The sequence below is a fragment of the Rhipicephalus microplus genome, chromosome 5 (genome assembly GCF_043290135.1).
Source record: "Rhipicephalus microplus isolate Deutch F79 chromosome 5, USDA_Rmic, whole genome shotgun sequence".
Lineage (NCBI taxonomy): Eukaryota > Metazoa > Arthropoda > Arachnida > Ixodida > Ixodidae > Rhipicephalus > Rhipicephalus microplus.
Window position 1 is genome coordinate 144507777 of NC_134704.1, and position 21919 is coordinate 144529695.

The 21919-nt window shown below is 43.0% G+C and overlaps 1 protein-coding gene across 4 annotated transcripts in view; it reads left to right on the forward strand.

Moving 5' to 3' along the window:
- LOC119174202 (S1 RNA-binding domain-containing protein 1) overlaps nucleotides 1-16108 on the forward strand; it is a 174308-nt gene extending 158200 nt beyond the window's left edge. For all 4 annotated transcript variants that reach the window (XM_075896012.1, XM_075896013.1, XM_075896010.1 and 1 more), the window contains 3 exons: nucleotides 1944-2029; nucleotides 7962-8060; nucleotides 8228-16108. In XM_075896012.1, coding sequence (XP_075752127.1) covers nucleotides 1944-2029; nucleotides 7962-8060; nucleotides 8228-8484 — 442 coding nt within the window. In that variant the 3' untranslated portion in view covers nucleotides 8485-16108. The remainder of the gene's footprint in view (nucleotides 1-1943; nucleotides 2030-7961; nucleotides 8061-8227) is intronic.
- Nucleotides 16109-21919: the final 5811 nt, after the last annotated feature.

Genomic DNA, 21919 nt, shown 5'->3' on the forward strand with positions numbered 1-21919 from the left:
CGAGCAATAAACTCGTTGCCCGATGTTTCAAAGTACACCTTGCTCAATCGTGAGTACGAAGACCTGTCCTGCAACGGTCTCCGGCACAAGATTCAAAGCACTGATCAGCAGAACCATTAAATGCGGGTCCAAATGAGTCAGTGCTTCATACAGTCTGTCCAAGAGCGCTCCTGTAATGTTCATAACAAGCACAACACACTATCGTAATCTGATTATTGATATATCACTTGCAGTTGCCAAACTAAAACACATTTATGCTCTAAGCTATCATTGGCTTGTGCACACAAAATGAGTGTGAATGCGTCACTAAATGTTGTCGACAGCCGTGACCTTGCAACGGGCAAGCAGCGGACGACACCGTCACAGAGTCAGCAACGGATCAATGCCAAATGGCTAGGCAAGGAGGCAGACACAGTCAATTGGATGCCTCGAAACGAACTTAAGACATTTGCTTCTTGTACACTTGTTTCTGAATGGAGGACCTCGTCGAAACGGGAAACTTGAAGACTGAGAGATGCTCTTTCTGATGAGTCCAATATGGTGGCTCCTGGTTGGGCCACTGTGAAGCTATGATTTTTTAAAATGTGATTTAGAATATGTTTAGAGATCCTCTGTAACTTTTTTTTAAGTAATATCACTTTGAATCATTGGAAAAAGCATTATATAAATATTCAAAAATTATTCTATTTGAAATATTGCTATTCACACAGCCTTACCTTTCACTTTTCTGGGAGTGCCACAAGCTTGCTGAAGTATGCAATCTTGCCCCGCCGCGGTGGTCTAGTGGCTAAGGTACTCGGCTGCTGACCCGCAGGGCGCGGGTTCGAATCCCGACTGCGGCGGCTGCATTTCCGATGGAGGCGGAAATGTTGTAGGCCCGTGTGCTCAGATTTGGGTGCACGTTAAAGAACCCCAGGTGGTCTAAATTTCCGGAGCCCTCCACTACAGCGTCTCTCATAATCATATAGTGGTTTTGGGACGTTAAACCCCACATATCAATCAATCAAGTATGCAATCTTACATGCTTTGTGTTTTCCGACAACGTCATATTGTCTGTGTTCATTCATTACCTTTTGACAGGTCTTGATTGATTTATTAATAATATAGCACTTTGTAGGTGGCGTGCACTAGGCTAATGCGAGGACAAGAAAGAGAAAGCATAGTAGAAGAGCTGGCCTGCAGCGAGGGTGCTGTGCCTGTCTCAATACTTTACAAGGTATTTAAAAGTACCTTACATGCCCAAAGACATTGAGTAAGGCAGGTTGCAATGACATGAACTTGTATACGCAGGGTTGCAATGGAAATGAATAACCTAAAAATACAACGCAGCAATGTAAACAGTACACCTAATTTGCAAAATTTAATGGCTCATGTGACAGAACATTTCTAGCATGCTAAAAAGAAGGAACACAGCACATGCATAAAAATTAACAAAACCTGAAATTTGAGTGATAAAACAATCTTCCAGCACTATTGGAAGAAATTGGAAGAAAATTCACCACAACCTTGTGTCAAAACGTGTCAGGATTGCTATCACAGTCAACATCATCAGGAATGTCATCACCCGCATGATTCCATATGCGAAGGACTTGTGACAGTGGTCGCATGTAAGTGGCAACTTACATGCGACCTTACTTACGAACTTACTTTTTTCTGACAACTTGACCAATTGCACCACTTCATGCAAACCAGCCACAGTGGCCCAGTGGTTATGGTACTCAACCAAAATCGGGTAACAGCGCTTGGTCGCAGGTTTGAATCCCATCCGCTGAAATTTCAGTCAAGGTAAGAATGTTTGAGCCCTGCGCATGCAGATTTGTGTGCACATTAAGGAACCCCAGGTGGTCAAAATTTCCAGAGTCGTCCTCTATAGCATCCCTTGTAACACTAGTCCTATTTTTGGATTGTAAAACCCCAACAAATGAATAATCCTTCTCCCCCAGTTTCATCTCTCATTTGGGGTTGGACAAGGAGGCCATTGGGAAACCACACTTCATTGAAAAAGTCCGCCAGGAGACGGCCAAGTATGGTGAGTACGCTTCACCACATTGCCACGGGATCGTGGCGTGTATGAAGGCAGTGTTCGGCCTGTGCAAGATGACACCCTTTACTTGACTGAGCTTATGGCTATAAAATGGGAAGCAATTCTGTTCAGTGGTAACGGCAAACAGAGAGTCGGTCGTCGATAATCTGATCATCTTTGGGACGCGCCACTCTTATACACCACGCATTAAACTTTCCAGCCTCATCACTGGGGGCCACGCAAAGTCTAGAGTAAGCTTTGCGTCGTGTTCACAATCTTGAAACAATCTGCTACAATTGCAAAGTTTCTTTAATACTGATGCACTGTCTGTGCCGAGCATTGCCAACAGTCTTTACGAGTGTAAACCATATACACCAAAATTGAAACAAGAAACACGCAGGGCACTGTTGTGTGCTCATTAGTCTAAGTGGTTGTGTTTTGTGGAAGTTGCGGTGAAGAGGGGCATAAGGTGAATAGCAAGAATAAGGTTGAAGAAGGTTTTTTTTTAAAAGGATTTACCTTTTGTACAGACATTTCTTTTCAGCAAAACAGGGTAACCTTTACAACTAGGAAAAGGAAAAGCATGTAGAGATCACCATGTTCACTGCACAAAAGACCTCATAAGTGTCAACATAAACATAGCAAAATGCAGAGCTCATTGCAATCTGTGAAAATGAGCAGTTGCGTTTGTGACCTATAATTTTGGCAGCTCTTGACTAACATCCTAGGCCCTTAATCTGAAGTGCACTGTTAAAGATTTTGGAAAATTTAAAATCACATGCTCAGCGGTTCTGAAGTGAGGGTTCTTGTGGGTAATTGAAATCCTTGAAAACCCTTGAATTTGAAAAGTTTGTCTTCAAAGCCTTGAAAGTGCTGGAAGTTTTGCGAATCCATGAATTTTTCTATTTCTAAAATAAACATTATCGCACATTTCACAGAACACTATTTGTGATGCTGTAAATGTCGGGCGGCATACGTAATGTGCCCATCACAATAGCTTCTGCACAGAACCAACAGCATGCATTCCTGGAAACTCTGAAAAGGCAGGAGCAGGAGGATGAGAAATGGGAAAAAAATGTTGCGCTGAGGAAGAGGTCGAAATGCTTGCAAAAAAGAAAAAGAACCAAGCGGCCGCTTTCAAGGAATTAACAGCTACAGCAAGCTCATATGTAGCAAAGGCAGAGACAATGATGCGGCCTGACGTGCTTTATCACGAAAACAGCCTTGGGAAGACAGTGAAGACAAAGTAGCAGGAGATGGTGGATATTTTGCTTTATTTATTTATTTACAGATACTGCAGGCCCTTCTCGGGCCTATGCAGGAGTGAAAATACATTGACAGAAATTCGACATACAACTTGACAATACATCAGTGTTGCATGATGTAATTTTTAAAACGTACAACACACATAAGGGGAGGCGTAAATATGCTTACACAATCGCGTGTAAGCATACGATATGGTATGCATACGGTAAAAGAACACAATGATAATGTCTCCCAATTTTGAAACGACACTTTAACCAAAGCTTATATTACAAATACGCTGAAAAAACACCTCTAATGACTCAGAGTTGAGCATCTCTTCAGGTAACATAGGTATTCCAATAATAAATTGCTCGAGGAAACAAAAAAAACTTATGCGAATAATGTGGCTAATCAGTTGCCTAATAGTCTTACCATGATGAATCTTCGCTGATCGTTTGAAAGGCTCTTGGATGTAGTGCTTCTGTGACATATTGAAGTGACCGTAGTAAAGCTGATAGAGGAATTTTAATCTAGATATGACCATACGCTGCCCGAGTGTTTGAAGGTTTGCCCTATTACGTAAAGTGGTTACACTTGAATGACGCAAACAAACAGAATAACTGAAGCGCAAAGCTAAATTTTGTACTCTTTCAATTTTACTTATTAAGTATTGTTGGTAAGGGCTCCAAATGACATCTGCATACTCCAACTTAGGTCGCACTAGTGCCTTATAAGTGTTTATTTCACAGCAGGAGGAGTACTGCGCAACATTCTTTTCAAAAATGCCAATTTCTTAAGTTCACCCTGACAAATGTTATAAATGTGTGTTGTCCAACTGAGGTTGCTTGTAAGTGTGACGCCTAAATATTTATAGGATCGTATCTGTTGATTGTAGCATTACCTAAAGAATAAGTAAAGCCGAGGGGCCTCTTTTTGTTGCTGAATGTAATAGAAGTTGTCTTAGTAGCATTTATTCTTAAACCCCACTTTGTACACCATGTCTCAATTGAGTGCAAAGCATTGTCTAATTTAATTTGGATATCTCGGGTTTTAATAGCTGTGTCATCAATTTGGTCATTTTGGGTTTAATAGCGCAAATATAAATATTCACAAAAAAAAAGCAAGGAGGTGTTGCCTAACAACTGCTCCTTAGTTATTTCTATCTGAATAAAAGTTTGCAACTTGTCATACTGAAAATGATTGCCAATGTAGCTTCAAGAAATTATGATTGAAGGTTGTCTAGAAAAAAGTTATTCAAGTCATGTTTTTGATGTCACCTCCAGGGATTTTATCCTTTTTCGATGAATTCTAGTTATTCTCCCCTGTACATCTGTTTAGTAACTGGGTTTCTAACAGGCAATGTTATTTTCGAAATTTCACTGTAGCCTTGAAAGTTTTTGAAACCCTTGAATTTTCGTTATTTAAACATGCATGAACCTGGTGAAACTGAACTGTTCCTTGTCCCTTACATAAATGGTGAGACAGGCAGATGGAAAAACCATATTATATGAGAAAACGGACAGGGCATTTCAATGAGGTCCTGAGGGACTAGCCGAGAAGGACCCGAGGGCTTGCCGCTGGTGAGAAATAACTTTTTTTCTCATGGCAGTGTGATTTTAGCCCATTATGCAAAAGCATTCACAGGCAGTGCATGTTTTATGTACCACTTTTGTAAAATGCTTTGTTGGGTGCATTGGTTCGTTCTGGAATAGATTTGAACACAATGACGAGACGCAAGAGTGAAAGGCGACTGCATGTCTCGTGTAGTCCATTATTTTTTAGTTGTGCTGGCGCTTTATTCTTAAAAGGGCCCTGAAACACTTTTTTAAGTAACCATGAAATGAACTCTCTGGAAGAGCTTATTGCCTCACGAAATAAATGGCGCAAAAATTTTTTAAATCTGTCCAGTGTGAGTGGAGTTACAAAAATTCGTCGCATGCTGCAATTGCATTCTCTCTTCTCTCGTCCCGACCGAAGTGCTGGAAGCTAAGCGGGAGGGATGGCAGGCGCAAAGGAAAACGTCATGCACCCCTCGTAACCTTGAGCACTTTTTCTTTTTTTTTTCTTCGAATGCCTTGCTTTTTCAATGTGATTGCGCGCACACGCATGGACAAGTCGCGGCCTCTCGCGATAATCTCTGTAACGACCGAGCGCCATGTTCAAATCAGTTAATGGCTGATAGATGGGCTTACTACGAGTGATTTTCAAGCTTATTCCGTGGTCTGTCAAGAGAAGATGAAGCTATTTTCAGCTGACTTTGATCAGTTATTGTGAATATCCAGGCCGCATGCTGCGCTATAATATTTGGCTCGCATGTTGTCGGGAGCCTGTAATTTCTATCAGCAACATTTACTGACCATGCTCAAAAAATGTTTCAGGGTCGCTTCAAAAGTTACATAATTTATTCCGGATATTGGTTATCTGTACTTTGTAATGAAAAACCATCAAAAAACAAGAAAGGCTCATGAGCCTATCAACTTGAAAGTGTTGTCACGAGTGCATTTGATAAAACCTGTGCACAGAAAGCTCCGCTCAGCTATTTTTGGGGCTTCGAAAAAACACTTGTAACTATCTGGAAAGAAATGTGGGCTGTAAATGGCAAGAATACTGTTTGCAATAAGTACGAGCGCCATCTGCTGCATGTTGCTTTTCATTACTGAAGTAGAAAAATTGGATTGATTGATTGATTGATTTGTGGGGTTTAACATCTCAAAACCACCATGTGACTATGAGAGACGCTGTAGTGGAGGGCTCCGGAAATTTCGACTACCTGGGGTTCTTTAACGTTCACCCAAATCTGAGCACACGGGCCTACAACATTTCTGCCTCCATCAGAAATGCAGCCGCCGCAGCCGTGATTTGATCAGGCGACCTGCGGGTCAGCAGCCGAGTACCTTAGCCACTAGACCACCGTAGCGGGGCTTGATAAATTGGAGTATGCCTATGGTAAAGCCTTTTTGAAAAGGTATGCACGTTGTGCAAAATGGTTATTGCTGTGAGCGTACCTGTAGTGTTAACTTATTTGAAATATTGCTTTCTTAACATACTGTATTTTGAAGGATATTAGAGGGATAGTACTCAACAAAACTTTCACGGCTGAGATTTTCAGCCTAGTTTAAAACCTAAGTGCTGAAAGTGATTGCTACGCCCTTATTTTCAGGGAGAGAGACTAATAGAAAGTAATGAATTTATTGCTTCTTTTCACAAGCTGCCACATCTAGGAGCCATACGGTCATCCAGAATAGGGGGTGTTTCATTAGCTGGAAAGTGGCGTGCCAACCATGCGCCCTACGGAAGTCACATTATGAGTATAACCATATGACATTGCAAGCCCGCATCTCTCAGCTCACTCCTCTCCAACATTATGAACTACAATATTATCTTGATATTATGAAAAATTGGTTATAACAAAGTAAATGTAGAGCAGTCTTGCAACTGATCTACTGTTAGTAATATACTAAATATACCTTCATAACGAATTTTTCGATATAACGAGCCTAATTTTGTGTTAGGTGCAACTGCGTTACAGAGGTTTGAGTGTAGTCCAAGGGTTCCTAGAACTCGTACCAAACAATAGCGGCACAATGGATCTCGGCCTGCTGTGTGGAGCTGTATTTAAGCACTTTTATTGAAGGGTGAGAGTGGAATACACAGGGGAAGAAAGGGGCGTTGGCGATACTGGAAAAGCGCGCACTGGCTGGCTGAATCTGTCGCTGCTGCTTCTACCTCAGGCATGCTTCACGTTGGAGCCATAGACACGCAGCTCCACACAAGCTGGTTGGTTTGTAGCCACTGCACACTCACAATCCTGTGAAAATGCCGCTATCTGTTTGAAAATATGTGGAATTAAGCACTGTTTATGGGAACAGCCTCATCTTTCTAATCAAATTTCAATGCTTTCATCAACTTTTTGTCATATTTTGTTCATTATGTTGCTAACTGTGCACAACCATTCAACTCTGGCGGTGGCTGTTACGGACTTCCTATTTCACTGAAAATCACCGTTTAACTCTTTGCGGTTCGTTGTCGGCCCCTGCCCGAGAAGACAGCACGGCCAGCAGCAGCTCATGCCCAGACGCTTCTGGACAAGTTCTTTTCCGATCGAGTTGTGCGCACATTTTCTGAGTACATAATGGGCCACCTGTAAAAGAGTAAGCAAGGTTTTTTTTTTTTTTACTTTCAGACCAAAACAGAATTAAGGTGCAAAAGGGTTTTGTATTACAAAGGGTTAATGCACGTCTATTGTCCAAGTTCACATCTAAGACCACAGTGAGCATGAGTTGTCAGGTTCATTTCTGAGTCATGGTAGTCACAGTTTGGTGACGGCAAAGGCAAAACTGCTGATTCACTCAGGTATAGGGACTCGTTAACTAACTCTAGAAAGCCTGCCACTATGACCTCTCTCAAAGACAGATTGTTGCTGCAGGATAAAGTACACAGGCCCATGAGCCTTTTCACTGCTGTGAGGTCGCCCTCAACTCAAGATGATGTCGCAATGCCAATACTATTATTGTCGTTCAAAATTTGCTCCAACTGGTCTTCTTTTTTTTTTTAGAACGGCTAAGGCATTTTTTAAAATGGTCCTCTCTCATTTCTTTTGCAGACATGAAGCTGTTGAGCAGCAAGAATTGTTCCCATACACCCATGTATTTGTGCAACTTCTTGTCTTGCGTGTGTTCTTCCCCTTGTGCAGGCGTCAACCACTTTGTGAACCTGCTGGGCGGTAGCATAGCCACGATGCAGCTTATCGTGGACGCATTACAGCACAGCGTCGAGTACGACATCCGCTCAGGTGAGCTTTTACATGCATCGATAGCTGAATTTACGCAGATTGGAGTTCATTTACGCAGATTGCAAATTGGAGTGTTCATCACCTGTCATTGGTGTCTGGTTATACGCATATGTCTTGGAATGAGCTCTTCCCTCTCTCATATTTTATTGTTCCTTTCCTACGGGCAGAGCAACACCAACCTTTGTTCAAGAGCGGGGTGCTCTCGCTCGACGAAGTGCACGCGGGCCTCGAGCTCACGGGCAAGGTGAAGAACTGCACCAACTTTGGTGCCTTCGTCGACATTGGGGTCGGCACCGACGGACTCATCCACGTCAGCCAGATGAATGGCCAAACGGTTGCCCTGGGTGACCGTGTCACCGTGCGCGTCCTCAACATCGAGAGGAGCCGCGGGCGCATTGGGCTGCGGCTACTGTCCAAGGGATGAGCAACTGCCAAGTCACCTCTCACACACGTGGACACCTAGCTAACGCTTTTTGCGTTTGCGTGCTTTGTAAGCAGAAGCAGCAGCAACACGGCAGTCACCGCAGCACTGCTGCAAGCAACCTTGCGGTGATTCGTTTGCCTTGTACATAGCCATCAGTTATGCCAATGATGGCTTTAGTATTAAGAACGTGTGATTATTTAATTTTTTTAGTACGAATACGATATATGTTTATCAACGCGACCTACCAGTTGTAGAGTCGTCAGCTGAGCCACCACTGGCTTTAATAGTAAGGTTGTGCGAATATTAAATAATTCAAGTAAAAATCGAATATGTGTTGTAAAGTAACGGGAGCCTTCGTTACTCCTTATAAAACAAATAAATGAAATTGCATTTCACTTGGCTAAAGCATGTTGCAAATACCTTTGGTAATGCCTTCATTGCAAAATTTTGTGCAGAAAAATTTTCAGCAGACATAGCAAACAGTGATTTTACAACAAGAACAATATTTTTAAGATTGGGAACTAACTCAAAGCAAATAGGGATTTTAGTACTTGGACAATATTTTTAAGCATTGTTACTAGGCATGTGCAACTGCCATTTTTGTGGTTCAAAGCAAATTCAAATCGAAACAGTGGCAGAGTTTTAATAGTAATACAGTCGAATCTCGATAATTTGAACTCGAAGGGGCCCGGAAATTTATTTGAATATAAAAGAAGTTCGAAACAATGAAAGCTAAATAAACGGAGGGCTCTCCATGCAGTGGCGCACGTGCATTTAGCTAACACACGAGGGGGAAGCTTCAGAAGACACACATTTATTCACAAATCACAGGACATCCATTATTAATTGAAGTATTCGGGGATACGTGTCTGCACACGTTTGCCTTGCAGCGAGTAAATCAATTTCGCACGCAGCTTGCAAAGCATTTCTACTTCGGCTTCAGCATTCTCCTGGCAAAAGAGGTTGCGTGCGGAAATTTCCCCCGCCAACATTTTCTAAAGACGACAACAACAACGACTGCGTAGCGGTGCCCGCTACGCAGCTGCAGCATGGCCAGCACGTGACGAGAAAGGGGGGAGCGTCTCCACGCGGAGAGAAGCAGATCGGCATTTGAGAAAGAACACACACTCCACGGCAGCTCTTTTTTTTGTTCTCTTCGCGTGGGTTGTTGAAAGGAGAAGAGTGATGTAGCAGGGACGGGAAAGGGTAAAGCGTGGCACCAGCGCGATAGAGACCCCCCCTCAAAGCGCAGAGCCGTGGGGCAGCTTGGGCCAGTTGGTATGGCATGACGATAGTTATAGCGCGAGAACAAAACGACGACACAGAGACAAGAAGGACACGAAGGCCGTGCTCCCACAAAGGGCAAGGGCTACAGAGATAGTGCCTTTTTCCTTTCCTTCAACCACACATTCATTCAACCCAGCGACAGCTTTCTGTTTTTTTTTTTTTTTCCCTCTTTCTCTTCGCGCGCCGCGTTGGAAGGAGAAGGGTCTTTACGTGGCAGGGACGAAAAAGGGAGAAGCGTGACACAGGTGCGTCACTATGAAAATAGAAATGTGATGGTCGTACCGCAGATAAGCGGTAAGCGTGAACACTGTGAACTAACAATGGGCTTGGCAGCAGTAGAAAATTGAAAGGCCAGTGAATAACGAGAAGAGCCGTTTTCGGCCTAGCACTGCAATCAATGATAAATGTTGCATTGCCAGGTGGTTCCAACAGGCTGTTGGGCATGCGTTTGCGTGGTCCACAAATTTTTGTGGTTACAAACATTGCAAACAGGTTACAAACATTAACCATTGGTGGTATGTTCAAACATTGAAGTGTTGTTTTGCAGCAGTCTGGATCTTCCCTTCAGTAATTGGCTTCACAGCATAACAGTCTTATGCTGCAGTGAAACCACCTATTAAGGGGGTCATATCTATTCGTTTTTTTTTTTCAGATACTTTGCAATTTTGAATAATTTGAATTCTTTACGGAGCGAATTCAAATACTGTAATATTTGATCGAATATTCTTATGTGCTCCAATATTCAGCCATGCCTATTGTTTTCTGTAAAAATGCAATTCAAAGTAGGAAAGACTGCCTCAGTTTTAAAGTATGATGTCAAACAGCAATTGTTTGCCTGCACTTAGCCTTTTCTTTGAAAAACACCTAAAGTACTGTTGAGGCAATGTTCCTAATCAGTTATTTCCAATGTATGTATTTATAGAATCAAAACGTACCACACGCTCTGCAATGAGAACCGCAAACGAAAGTTAGTGGAAACGAAACCGTTGCTACCGTTGGGGTATGCTGTCAATAAGGTTGAAACGGAGCGTAAAGGTGATACGCGCATCATGCTTTGCGGTGTACTGGAACTTCGTAGGTGTGACTGCAGCGCCACAATACATAGCCTAGCAAGCAGAATAAGCAAAAGGGGGCTGTAGTTTGAGACGGCCATGCTGAAACAGTGATGACGCATTGAAACTCCAAACGTAGTACTCCAGCTATGCTGCAAGCTTCACTAGAGCGAGCAAGCGCGGTGCACTCACTCAGTTGAGTCTTTTTCGTTCCCCTGGTATGTTGGCGACTCTGGGCTTTTAGATGAGAGAAATGCTGTGCCCTCAGGTCGGTGCATGGTGCAGCACACTATGAGGTTTTCTAAACACAATAGCAGTTCCCAACCACGCAGCCTAGTGGATGCAAAAGGCAAAACAGGGCCTTACAATCGGGCTAACAGTGAACTCGATCTGCACATCACCCGCCTTTAGTCGACACGCACTCCGCTTCTGCGGTAGGCTGGACCGCAGTGCTTTGTACTTGCCGGGAACATAGCATAATTGCGCAATCTATGGTAGTTTGCTGTAACCAAATACACGTTTGCATTTCTTGATATGCACATGTGCTAACAAGAGATGAATAAAAGCGGTATCGTTGTTAATGTTGCTTCCTTTCACCAGCATATAGAAAATATTCTGGCTCTTTGTGTGAAAGCTGGCATGGCAAGGCATTAATGTTCAGAAAGTATGGCAGGGAGCACTTGCATCTGCTGAAAGGATGGTTGGGCAGGTGGACTACTTATCTGGCATTTTTCGATGTGTGTGTCGCATGTCTCGTGCACCAAAACTAGTGCTGTTTTATTGTTGAGATGCCATACCCTCTGCTGCATGGAGCCAATCTTCCCAATCTAGTTGTGTGCAGTGCATCACCTGCTCACACTGTCACCATCAAAGCACTTGCTGTACCATGCGTGCTGGCTTGCCATTGGAGTTTTCATCATACCTGCACCTCTCCTGGTCCAGCTGGTAGTTCCTTGGGCACGAACATTGTATTTAAAAGATACTGTGCATACCCAAGCACTGAAAACCCTTTTGCCCTCAGTTCTAAAGTGACCTAGTATGAATACCAAAGGAACACAATGCCTGCGTGTCCTATTCTGGAACCTGCCTGTTTTTTTAAAGATGGCACTTGTGCCCAAGGAATGCAATGCTTTGAGTTATGCCTTTCGCCTAGTTGGGCCACGCCCTATTTTGCACTTCCTGCTCGCTAAACTCTGCATTCAGGTGCTGCTGTCGAATGTAGAAAACTCCAGGGCATGGTGTTTTTGTAGGGATTCATCACAATGGTGAGTAAACCATAGCACTTTTGAAATTGATGTGTAATTATGACTTTTTACAGTACAAATAACAATGCAAAGCCCTCATAATTTTTTGTTTGATATTCGGCTCAATATTCCTCGCTTTGGCAGATAATGAGCTATGGCCATATACTTTAGGGAAAAATCTGAATCCTCATTTTTCATATAGAATGTGCTTCAACTAAGGTTAATGTTGTGCTTGTATTGGAAATTTTTAATATTTGCACACCCCTATTGTTTCATGTTTTTTTAAGACAATGCACAGGGCATTGTGTGCTAGTTCATTTTGGATTACCATGTTCAAGTGTTTTGCTTCTTTTTTAGTTGTGATATACAGTTTGTGAGGGTGCCAGCTAAATGCTTTTTGAAGTGCTGTGACTTTCCTCGAGCTTGTGTACTGCATCTCACATTCGTAGCCCAGTGTGAACCCTGTTCCTTGCTCTGTGACCGTTCATGTGATAAGGACATCTACAGATTGCCCTGTGCGCTTTTAACGCCAAAAGTGTTATGCTGCCGCATTCGAGGGCACGTGATATCTGAGAGGAGTAGTGGCCCAGCCTCGTTAGGTGGGCTTTTCTATAGACGTGACTAGGCATGTCATGCAGCTTTAACGAACGTGAAGCAATGAGACCTCACAGAAAGCCAGTGGTATAAAATAGCCACGGACATGTAAATTGGGTAAGGACTGTGGTTTTTTCTTTTAAGCTAGGTCCAGAGAATTTTGCAGGCAGCGGCTACTAGCTCCTAGCTGGTTTCTCGAATGGTTTAATAAAATTAAAGTTTGTGGGTGGACACATCTAAGAGCAAGAAGTTTTAAAGTGTATGCACTTAAACGTTTGATTTATTCCTTTCAAATATATTTTACAGTCCTCCGGCCTGGCCACCATAAGATTGTAAACAGCTGCAGATTCTCGCTTCGATCATCTGCGCTGCATTTTTTGTTGCATGTGGTCGGCTGGATCATTTAGTTTCTTGGTAGTGACTACATAGTCACTGCTGCATTTTGCTAGTCTTATATTGGCAGCGAGCTCCCACAGCTCGCACTTTTTGTCAAACTCTCGCCCTCACTTCTTGATGCCGTGCAGTGATTTTGTGAATGTATGTATACTGTTGCTTGAATTTTGAGAGCGAGTGTCAAAGGCCTTTGCAAGCCCTTTCCGACTCTTTCAAAATGCAGGGGCTTTGCACTATGCCTGTGAAACAATGTGACTCAAAGGTTACCAAATTTTCCATTCTAAAAGACCTATTAGTGTTTAAGGTGGACCCATACTAGGTAAACGGAAAATATAACAAACAAGGATGGTCTAAGTGAAAGTTACTACAGAATAAAACATTTTTTTTTCATAATTTGATATTAGTCATAAAATTTTAGAAAAATAGTTACACATATTTCAGCATATAAAAGCATATAAAAAGATAAAGAATCCTGCTCTGATGTACCATACTGCCTCTATTATAATAAAGTTCTGCATTTAGTAAATGCCTTTACCCTTTGCAACTCATTAAGCTGCAACGTTTAATTTAGTCTGGACAACCGGGCTTCCTGTGTATGAATGCTTTCACAAGTTTCCATGTCCCACGAACTTCTGTGGGTAACTTTGCCTCTTTTGCCATGTCTTCATGTTTTAAGTCAAAACTTTCAGAAAATGCTGTGTGATGTCTCTCACTAAAGTGTATTACCAAGCACCTAATTTTTTTTCTTTTTCTTTTTTTTTATTCATAGATTTAGGTGTTGCAATGAAAAAAATCTTGCGAAGCTTCCCTACTGAGATGTTCCTTATGCTATTTCACTAATTACACATTTTCTCCAAGTTAATACTTATCGACTTCACATATTTAGTATGCTTGCCATATGTTTTCATGAGAATAATAAGGGAATTCGTGAAATTGTTGGCATGCTATACGGTTTGTTTCACGTGGGTTCACAATTCAATTAGTAAAGCGGTGCAAACTTTTGGAGCACATTCCTCATAACAAGGGTTTCTCGGTACAAGTTTCTGGGCCACTTCAAAAATAGTGAGCGAAGTTGGCATTGAATTTCAAGTTCCTCATGAGGTTAGGATATTATAAATGCGTTCCGTTGCTAGAAACTGTCTCTTCAGTTCACTTCGCTTGATTCTAAGGGGTATTGCAAAAGGGGTGCATACCTGTGCAGAAAAGTTTTAACACGAGCGTCTGCATGTTAGCCATGCAATAACCAGTGTATTAAGTTCCAAATAAATATTTCTAAGCCTGTGATTGTGGCGTCTTTGTAGAGAAGGCATGGCTACTTGGATTTCGCGCATATTAAAGAGGCATAGAATGTAGCAGCGCAGCCATGTGGCCGGTTGTGTTGGAAAGCGTGACGATTGAGATAGTGTCCGGGCTGGTGGGGTAGTAAAGCTTAGACTGTCATGGGTGCTGCTAAAAATATTGTGGAACGGGGCTGGAGTAGTGGTGATATGGTGATGAAATGCAAGAGTGATCTACTTGTGAAAAATAATTCTGCTTCTAGTAATCATACATTGGCATGACACATGGAAGATGAATGAATAATTGAGCACACCGTACTGCCTCAAATAGATTAAAGCTCATGCAGGCTCCAAATGCCAGTGTAGTCAACAATCGGCATGGTAATGGATTTACTATAAGGAAGCATATTTCATTGCTGGGGCATAAAGGAAGTTTTGAAAAGCTGAGCCCTTTTTTGCCAGATGTCTAATGACAGTGATGTGAGCACAATGTCGGATGATGTGACAAGGTTGCTCCTAAGTGTTTGTGGAATTTAATTCTCTGTATGATCATTATTACTAGCTGTTTAAGGGAAAACAAAAAGGTTGTTTCGATGATGCAGGAAAGATGCTTATCCGTACTTAAGTGCATCTTGCATAATTTTTGCTTCGTTGTGAATCTTTGTGCTCGCACAAAAACTCTTGTTTTCATGTAATTGATTTTTAGCAATGGTTGACTGCCACTCACATACAGAGCAGTCCACCAGTGCGCAAAAAGCAAGCCAACCCTATTCATTTGCTAGAAAGAGGATATTTCTATGACATGTAAGGTTAGTGCTCTCAAATGCGTCACTCATTGATTTCATGAAACTGCGCTTCATGGCAGCACCAATTTTCAAAGACAATAAACCAAGTCAGGGTTAGGAAGTCCGCACTTAATGTTTCAGTTTGTTTGCATCTCATTTTGTTGCACATACTGTTATGTCATATTGTCTTCAAGCCACTAATTTGCGCCACTAATTTGCCATTTTTTTTGCCCCCATCGTGAGGTAGCCAATGAAGCCGTATCTCAGGTAACCTTACCAGCTCCATTTCAATGCCACTGTCTTCATGAAGTTTCTCATCCGACCATATTATGTAGCTTCGTTTGGACAAAGGCCAGCATGGCCAAGCGAATCCCAAAAATGAGGGAAGATGGCACAATTATAACATGATACACTTCTCACAAGCTCGTTATTTATGTAATCTTTGACTCTATTAATTAGGCAGACTTCTATTCATTGCTGAAAGATTTATCTGGATGTGGGGTTGGTCTTTTGCATTGCTTGAGAAACCAGCATGCAAAGACTGTAGCCTTTGCCTGCGGCGAATTCTGGGCTCTGTGTTAGCTGTTACGCAAATATTAGTTGAAATACTACTAGCTGCCTGATGACTAGTGCTAGTCTCTTCATTTTTGCTGCGGTAGTTACTGCCCTCTCTTTTTTATGTGTAAAGTAAACCTCAGGTTTCTGCATTTTAATATTGTTTGTAAGTATTCACTCTTGTTTGTCTTTGTTGGAAGAACTGCATCTGATGCTTTTGATCGCTCTTGTACATACAGAGGCTCAATTACTATGGCTTTCAGTGACAAACTACATAATTATAGCTGATTTTCTCAGTGATAGAACAGGTCTGTATGGTGCTATTACTGCTGTTAATTTCTTGTATCTACCACTGTATAAACATGCGTCGATTCTGTTGTTGGGGCCATGATTTCATTTGTATTTATAAAAAGCGAAATAAATATTTCAATAAGTGATGCTGTAGTAATTACTCTACAAAAAGACGTTAGTCCCGAGCTTTAGTTTTATATGGTCGTCAATTCAATAACAGATCCGCATTGTCTATTCTATATACTTTTATTCACTGCTGCCCTCTTTTTCCATGTGCTTTATGATTACTTTTTTTTTAGTGTTTAATAGGAAGTGAACGCAGGAAGGCAAAATGAGCAGATTAGAAGAGATAGCTTGGCATAGTTGGCATAAAAAGAAAATGAAAAGGTTTGCCGTAATCATTAAGTATGTCTGATTGATGAAGCTATGAGTTCTTATGTCGGCAGCTCCTTTAGTACTCCTTTAGTCCGGAGCTCTTCCTTCACAATGGATCGCACCATTTCCCTCGACGCTTCGCTGCTGCTGCCCAGGTTTGCTGAGAGGACATCCGCTGGAACACTACTGGCATCATGATTGTAGGGACAGGAGCGCTGCTGCAATGTCCGCTCTATGGTGCTGGCTTCGGTCCGGAATTCAGCAACTGTACGACGTGGGATGCGTACCAAGCCGGCAAATAACTCCTGTTTGACACCTCGCATCAAGTGACGCAGCTTTTTCTCGTCGGTCACGTTCAAATTGGCGCGTTTGAAAAGGCAGGAAATGTCCTCAATATATATGCAAACGCTTTCCCTGGTGCGCTGGTTCCTGAACTGTAGAGCATTCGCCTGTCTTCTCCCAACGATCGGTGCTGGCATATGTAGCTGCTATTCGTCCTCGAAACTCTTCCCCTGTCGGTATGACCGCTTTGTGGTTTTCATACCACGTTCTCGCTGCATCCTCTAATTGCGAAGTACATGCGACGCACTTTCCTTGCCTCGTCCCAGACGTTGGTCTTCGCAACGCACTCAAAGTGTTCCAACCAATTTTTTACATCTCCGAACGTGTCGTCGTGGAAGGGCTCAGGCAAAAACGGTGGGGTCAGGATAAGTTCCGATGATGTCACCTGGCAATCCATCGTTCCGTTGTTGTCTGTGAACACTGCCTGTGTTGCTGGAGCACTGGGGAGGGGTCCCAAAACAGGTGGCACTCCTCGAAGGCAGTGGCTTGAACGCTGGCGTACTGGAGTCAGTTCGCCAGGTTCTAATCTTTGAGGATCAGGGCTCCATTCTCTTGCGCCAAGAGCGCTTCCAATCATACCCCGCACCTCCATCAAACTTTAATGGATTCAAGAAAAGAAACACCAAAAAGCAGTTTATTATGGGTGAAATTTTACCCTGAAAGCTATGAGCGAAAATGGGTGAGTCTGCTGGAGTGTCCCAAACAAAGCTGTTCATCCCCCAACCCGTCTTCTTCTTCCTCGCAGGTCCAACCCACACCAACTCGTGCCCATGCACGAGAGGCATGAGTAGTGCGGCCAGAAGCACGAGCACGCGCGAGACTGTGGACGCTGATCTTTCATAATATCTGATAGTGAAGTTAGCCTCTGTGGTAATATCACCCCTTTGTGCATTCTGTGGAGAAATAGAAGCAATTGAACATTACTTTTCTTATCTTCTCGCCGATACTCTTTGCTTAGAAAAAGGAGTTCTAGTTTTTAACTTTTTGAAGATAGGTGTTAGGTTGACGGTGGAAACTTTACTGGCCTCAGTTTTGGAACGCTGCCTCAAGGAAGCATTCAATGCAGTTGGGGTTTTATTCAGGCTTCCAAACAAATGCACTTGTAAATCTCCAATTATATAAGTACTATTGTGTGATATAGATTTTGAGTGGTTAGGTTGAGTGATAGGGTTGATGCATAGAGTCTGAATAGTTCGATGAATAAACACAGCTGTGTGGTCATCTGAAATCTCACAATCTCAAATTCACTTTTTTTGTTCATTTATTTTCTCTCTGTATGTCTTTTGCATAAGTTGTATCTCAATATAAATTCATTCTTAAACATAGTTGTAATGCCCATGGAAAAAGTGCTTACGTTTCTTGGCCAATCCCCTTGAGTGGGCATGTGCCAAATTTTCAAGAATAACAGCAAACAAACAAGCACACATTCTCTTTCTGCCATCGCGGCGCAGCACATGCAAGGTATCCACCATACGCTATGATGGTGACTATGAGGCTGCCACTATGCTATTCATAATTCTGCCGATAAGCAAGGTACCTGATACACATTTGTAAGGCTCTATCCAGTGATTTGAAGGGGCCCTGAAACACTTCTTCAAGTAACCATAGAATATATTCACTAATAGAGCCTATTCTCACAAATTCAACGCCGTAAAAATTTTAAGGATCAGTTCAGTACGAGCGGAGTTACAAAAATAGCAGCATATCCACGAAGTGAATGATGGAGAGTGGGGCGAAGCATTCGTCCATCCACTCGTTCTTGCTTCCATCCATCCATGTGTCCGTCTGTGTGACCGTCCGTGCGTCCATCCGCCCGTTTGTGTGTCCGTCCCTGCGTCCATCTATGCATCCATCCGTCCGTCCACTGCCCCGCCGCGGTGGTCTAGTGGCTAAGGTACTCGGCTGCTGACCCGCAGGTCGCGGGTTCGATTCCCGGCTGCGGCGGCTGCATTTCCGATGGAGGCGGAAATGTTGTAGGCCCGTGTACTCAGATTTGGGTGCACGTTAAAGAACCCGAGGTGGTCAAAATTTCCGGAGCCCTCCACTACAGCGTCTCTCATAATCAAATTGTGGTTTTGGGACGTTGAACCCCACAAATCAATCAATCAAATCATCCGTCCGTCCAGCCATCCGTGCGTCCGTCCATGCATCTGTCTGTGTGACCGTTCGTCCATCTATTCGACACTCCAAGTACCACCATCTCGCATCTTTTCATCATATATTCCCCATATAGAAGCACTGCCATACAGCAGGCATTTCAAGGACTAAACGAGAGGTGGCACACGCACACTTTCTTACCGCTTGCGCTTCGTGTCTACTTCCTACCTTTAACCACCCCAAGTTCATGGTATATACTAGTTCACTGTATTCATGGCACTGTGGGCCAACGCTTGCTAAACCTTTATAAAACCAAGGAGGTTACTCCCAGCGAGTATAATGTAGCAACCCTTTCTTGTCAGATGGTGCTCAATGTACATGCTAATGGTTGATAATGGGGAATAAGATACAGGAGAATTCGGCTTTTACTTTCTTACGGCTTGCGCTTCGTATCTACTTCCCACCTTTAACCACCTCGAGTTTATGGTACATACTAGTTCACTGTATTCATGGCACTGCGGCTCAACGGTCGCTAAACCTTTCCAAACCAAGGAGGTTACGCCCAACGAGTATAACGTAGCACCTCTTTCTTGTCAGATAGTGCTCAATGTACATGCCAATGGCTGCTAATGGAGAATGGACGATTCGGCTTTTAGTTAACGCACAAGCTGCGCATTTTTTATTGTTTAACAATGCACAGGAGATATCTCTCACTGGCACCACCTTGCAGGTCAAAACATAGGACTGGTTACACGCTACGACTACAACTACCACGAGGGACGAACAGGTGCCTCTTTAAGATGCTTCGCCCCTAAAAATTTTCACAAGCCGCAATAGCATTCTCTCTTCTCTCGTCCCAATGAAAGCGCTGAAAGGTAAGCAGATGGGGATGGCATGGGCAATGAAAATACATCATGCGCACTTGGGGACTTTGAACACTTTTTCCTTCTTTTTTCTTCTTCGAACACGCAGCTTTTTCAGTGTGATCGCGCATGGATGGATGGATGGATGGATGGATGGATATGGCTGTGCCCTTTAGATCCAGCAGTGGCTAGCGCCACCAAGCCTGACTACTTAATGAACCAAAAACTAGATTAATTTTTTTTCCTTAAATAGTTAGGTTGAGGATTCGTACTTTGCAGTGAAGGGTTCAATTTTCACTCGTGCCTTGACTTTAGCCACTAGTCAGATAACCTCCTTCTAGATAATTCTACCCGCTTAAAGTATATTTTGCCCTCCCTGTCCCTAAACCCCTGTGCTTTGAAAAACTCTGCGCCATCTTCCTGAACTATAGGGTGAAGCCCTTTGCAGAACATTATCAAGTGTTCGGCAGTTTCTTCTTTCTCTCCACACGCACTGCATACCGTGTCTACCCCTTCGTATGTGGCCCGATATATCTTGGTTCGCAATACTCCCGTCCTGGCCTCAAACAGTAGAGAACTACCCCGAGTATTATCATAGATCCTTTCTTTGGCAATTTCCTGCTTAAAGGTTTGATAGATCTCTAGTGCAAACGTTTTAATCATGCCCATTCCCCACATATTGGTCTCAGCTTCCTTCACCTTCTTAACCGATTATTCTTTTTGGTTTGGCCCCCTGCTGTCTTCCAAGTATTTACCAGTCAATTTCTTGGTTCGCTACCTCCATTTTGTATTGACATTTTTCATGTACAAGTAGCTGAATACCTTCCTAGCCCAATGCTTCTCCCCCATTTCTCTCAATCGCTTCTCAAATTTGATCTTGCTGCTAGCTTCCCTGCCCTCAAATGATGTCCATCCCATATCACCTTGTACTTCCGGATTTGGTGTATTCCCGTGAGCTCCTAAGGCAAGCCTATCTATGCCACGTTGCTTAATTTCTAATCTTGCTTGAACTTCTGATCTCATGCACGAGACCGCATTGCCGAACGTCAGACCAGTAACCATGACCTCTTTCCATATTCCTCTCGCACCATCATACCTATTGTAATTCCACAGTGCCCTGTTTTTTATAGCCGCTGCATTCCTGTTACTTTTAGTCGACACGTATATTTCGTGTTCCCTTAGGTGCTCGGCCCCGTTGCTTATCCATACGCCCAGATATTTGTATTTATCTGTTACCTCTAGTGTGACCTCCTGTATTCTAAGCTCACTACCTTCATTGTCATTAAATATCATGACTGCTGATTTTTTCCTTGCTGAATCTGAAATCTAACCTATCTCCCTCATTACCGCAGATGTCCACCAATCTCTGCAAGTCTTCCTTGTTGTCGGCCATTAGCACTATATCATATGCGCCCCGCCGCGGTGGTCTAGTGGCTAAGGTAATCGTCTGCGGACCCGCAAGTCGCAGGATCAATCCCGGCTGCATTTCCGACGGAGGCGGAAATGTTGTAGGCTCCTGTGCTTAGATTCGGGTGCACGTTAAAGAACCCCAGGTGGTCGAAATTTCCGGAGCCCTCCACTACGGCGTCTCTCATAATCATATGGTGGTTTTAGGACGTTAAACCCCACATATCAATCAACTATATCATCTGCATACACTAATGCTGATAGTCCCTGATCAATAAGTTTTCCTTGTTTGACTAAAGAGAGGTTGAAGCTCAGTCCACTTCCCTCTTAATTTTGCCTCTAATCCTTGTAGGTACATCATGAATAATAAGGGTGACAGGGGGCACCCCTGCCTAAGCCCCCGTTTTACCTCTGCAGCCTTGGATACCTGTTTTTCCCACTTTATAACTACCTTGTCACCTTTATAGATACCCTTTAAAAGATTAGTGACTACATGTTCCACGCCTAGTGTGTCCAGTATTCCCCACAATTCTTCTTGAACCACGCTATCGTACGCTCCCTTGATATCCAAAAATGCTAGCCACAGGGGCCTGTGTTTCTTTTCTGCTATTTCGATGCACTGTGTCAGTGAGAACAGATTGTCTTCTAACCTCATGTGTTTCCGAAACCTATTCTGCAGTTCCCCCGGCACCCCCTCATCCTCTATCCATGTCTGCAGTCTTTCCTTTATAATCTGCATTGCCAGCCTGTAGACCACTGATGTGACTGTTATAAGATGGTAGTTGTTTATGTCAGCTTTGTCCCCCTTTCCTTTATAGATCATGCTCATCCTGCTAAGTTTCCATCCATCGGGAACTTCACTATCGATTATCA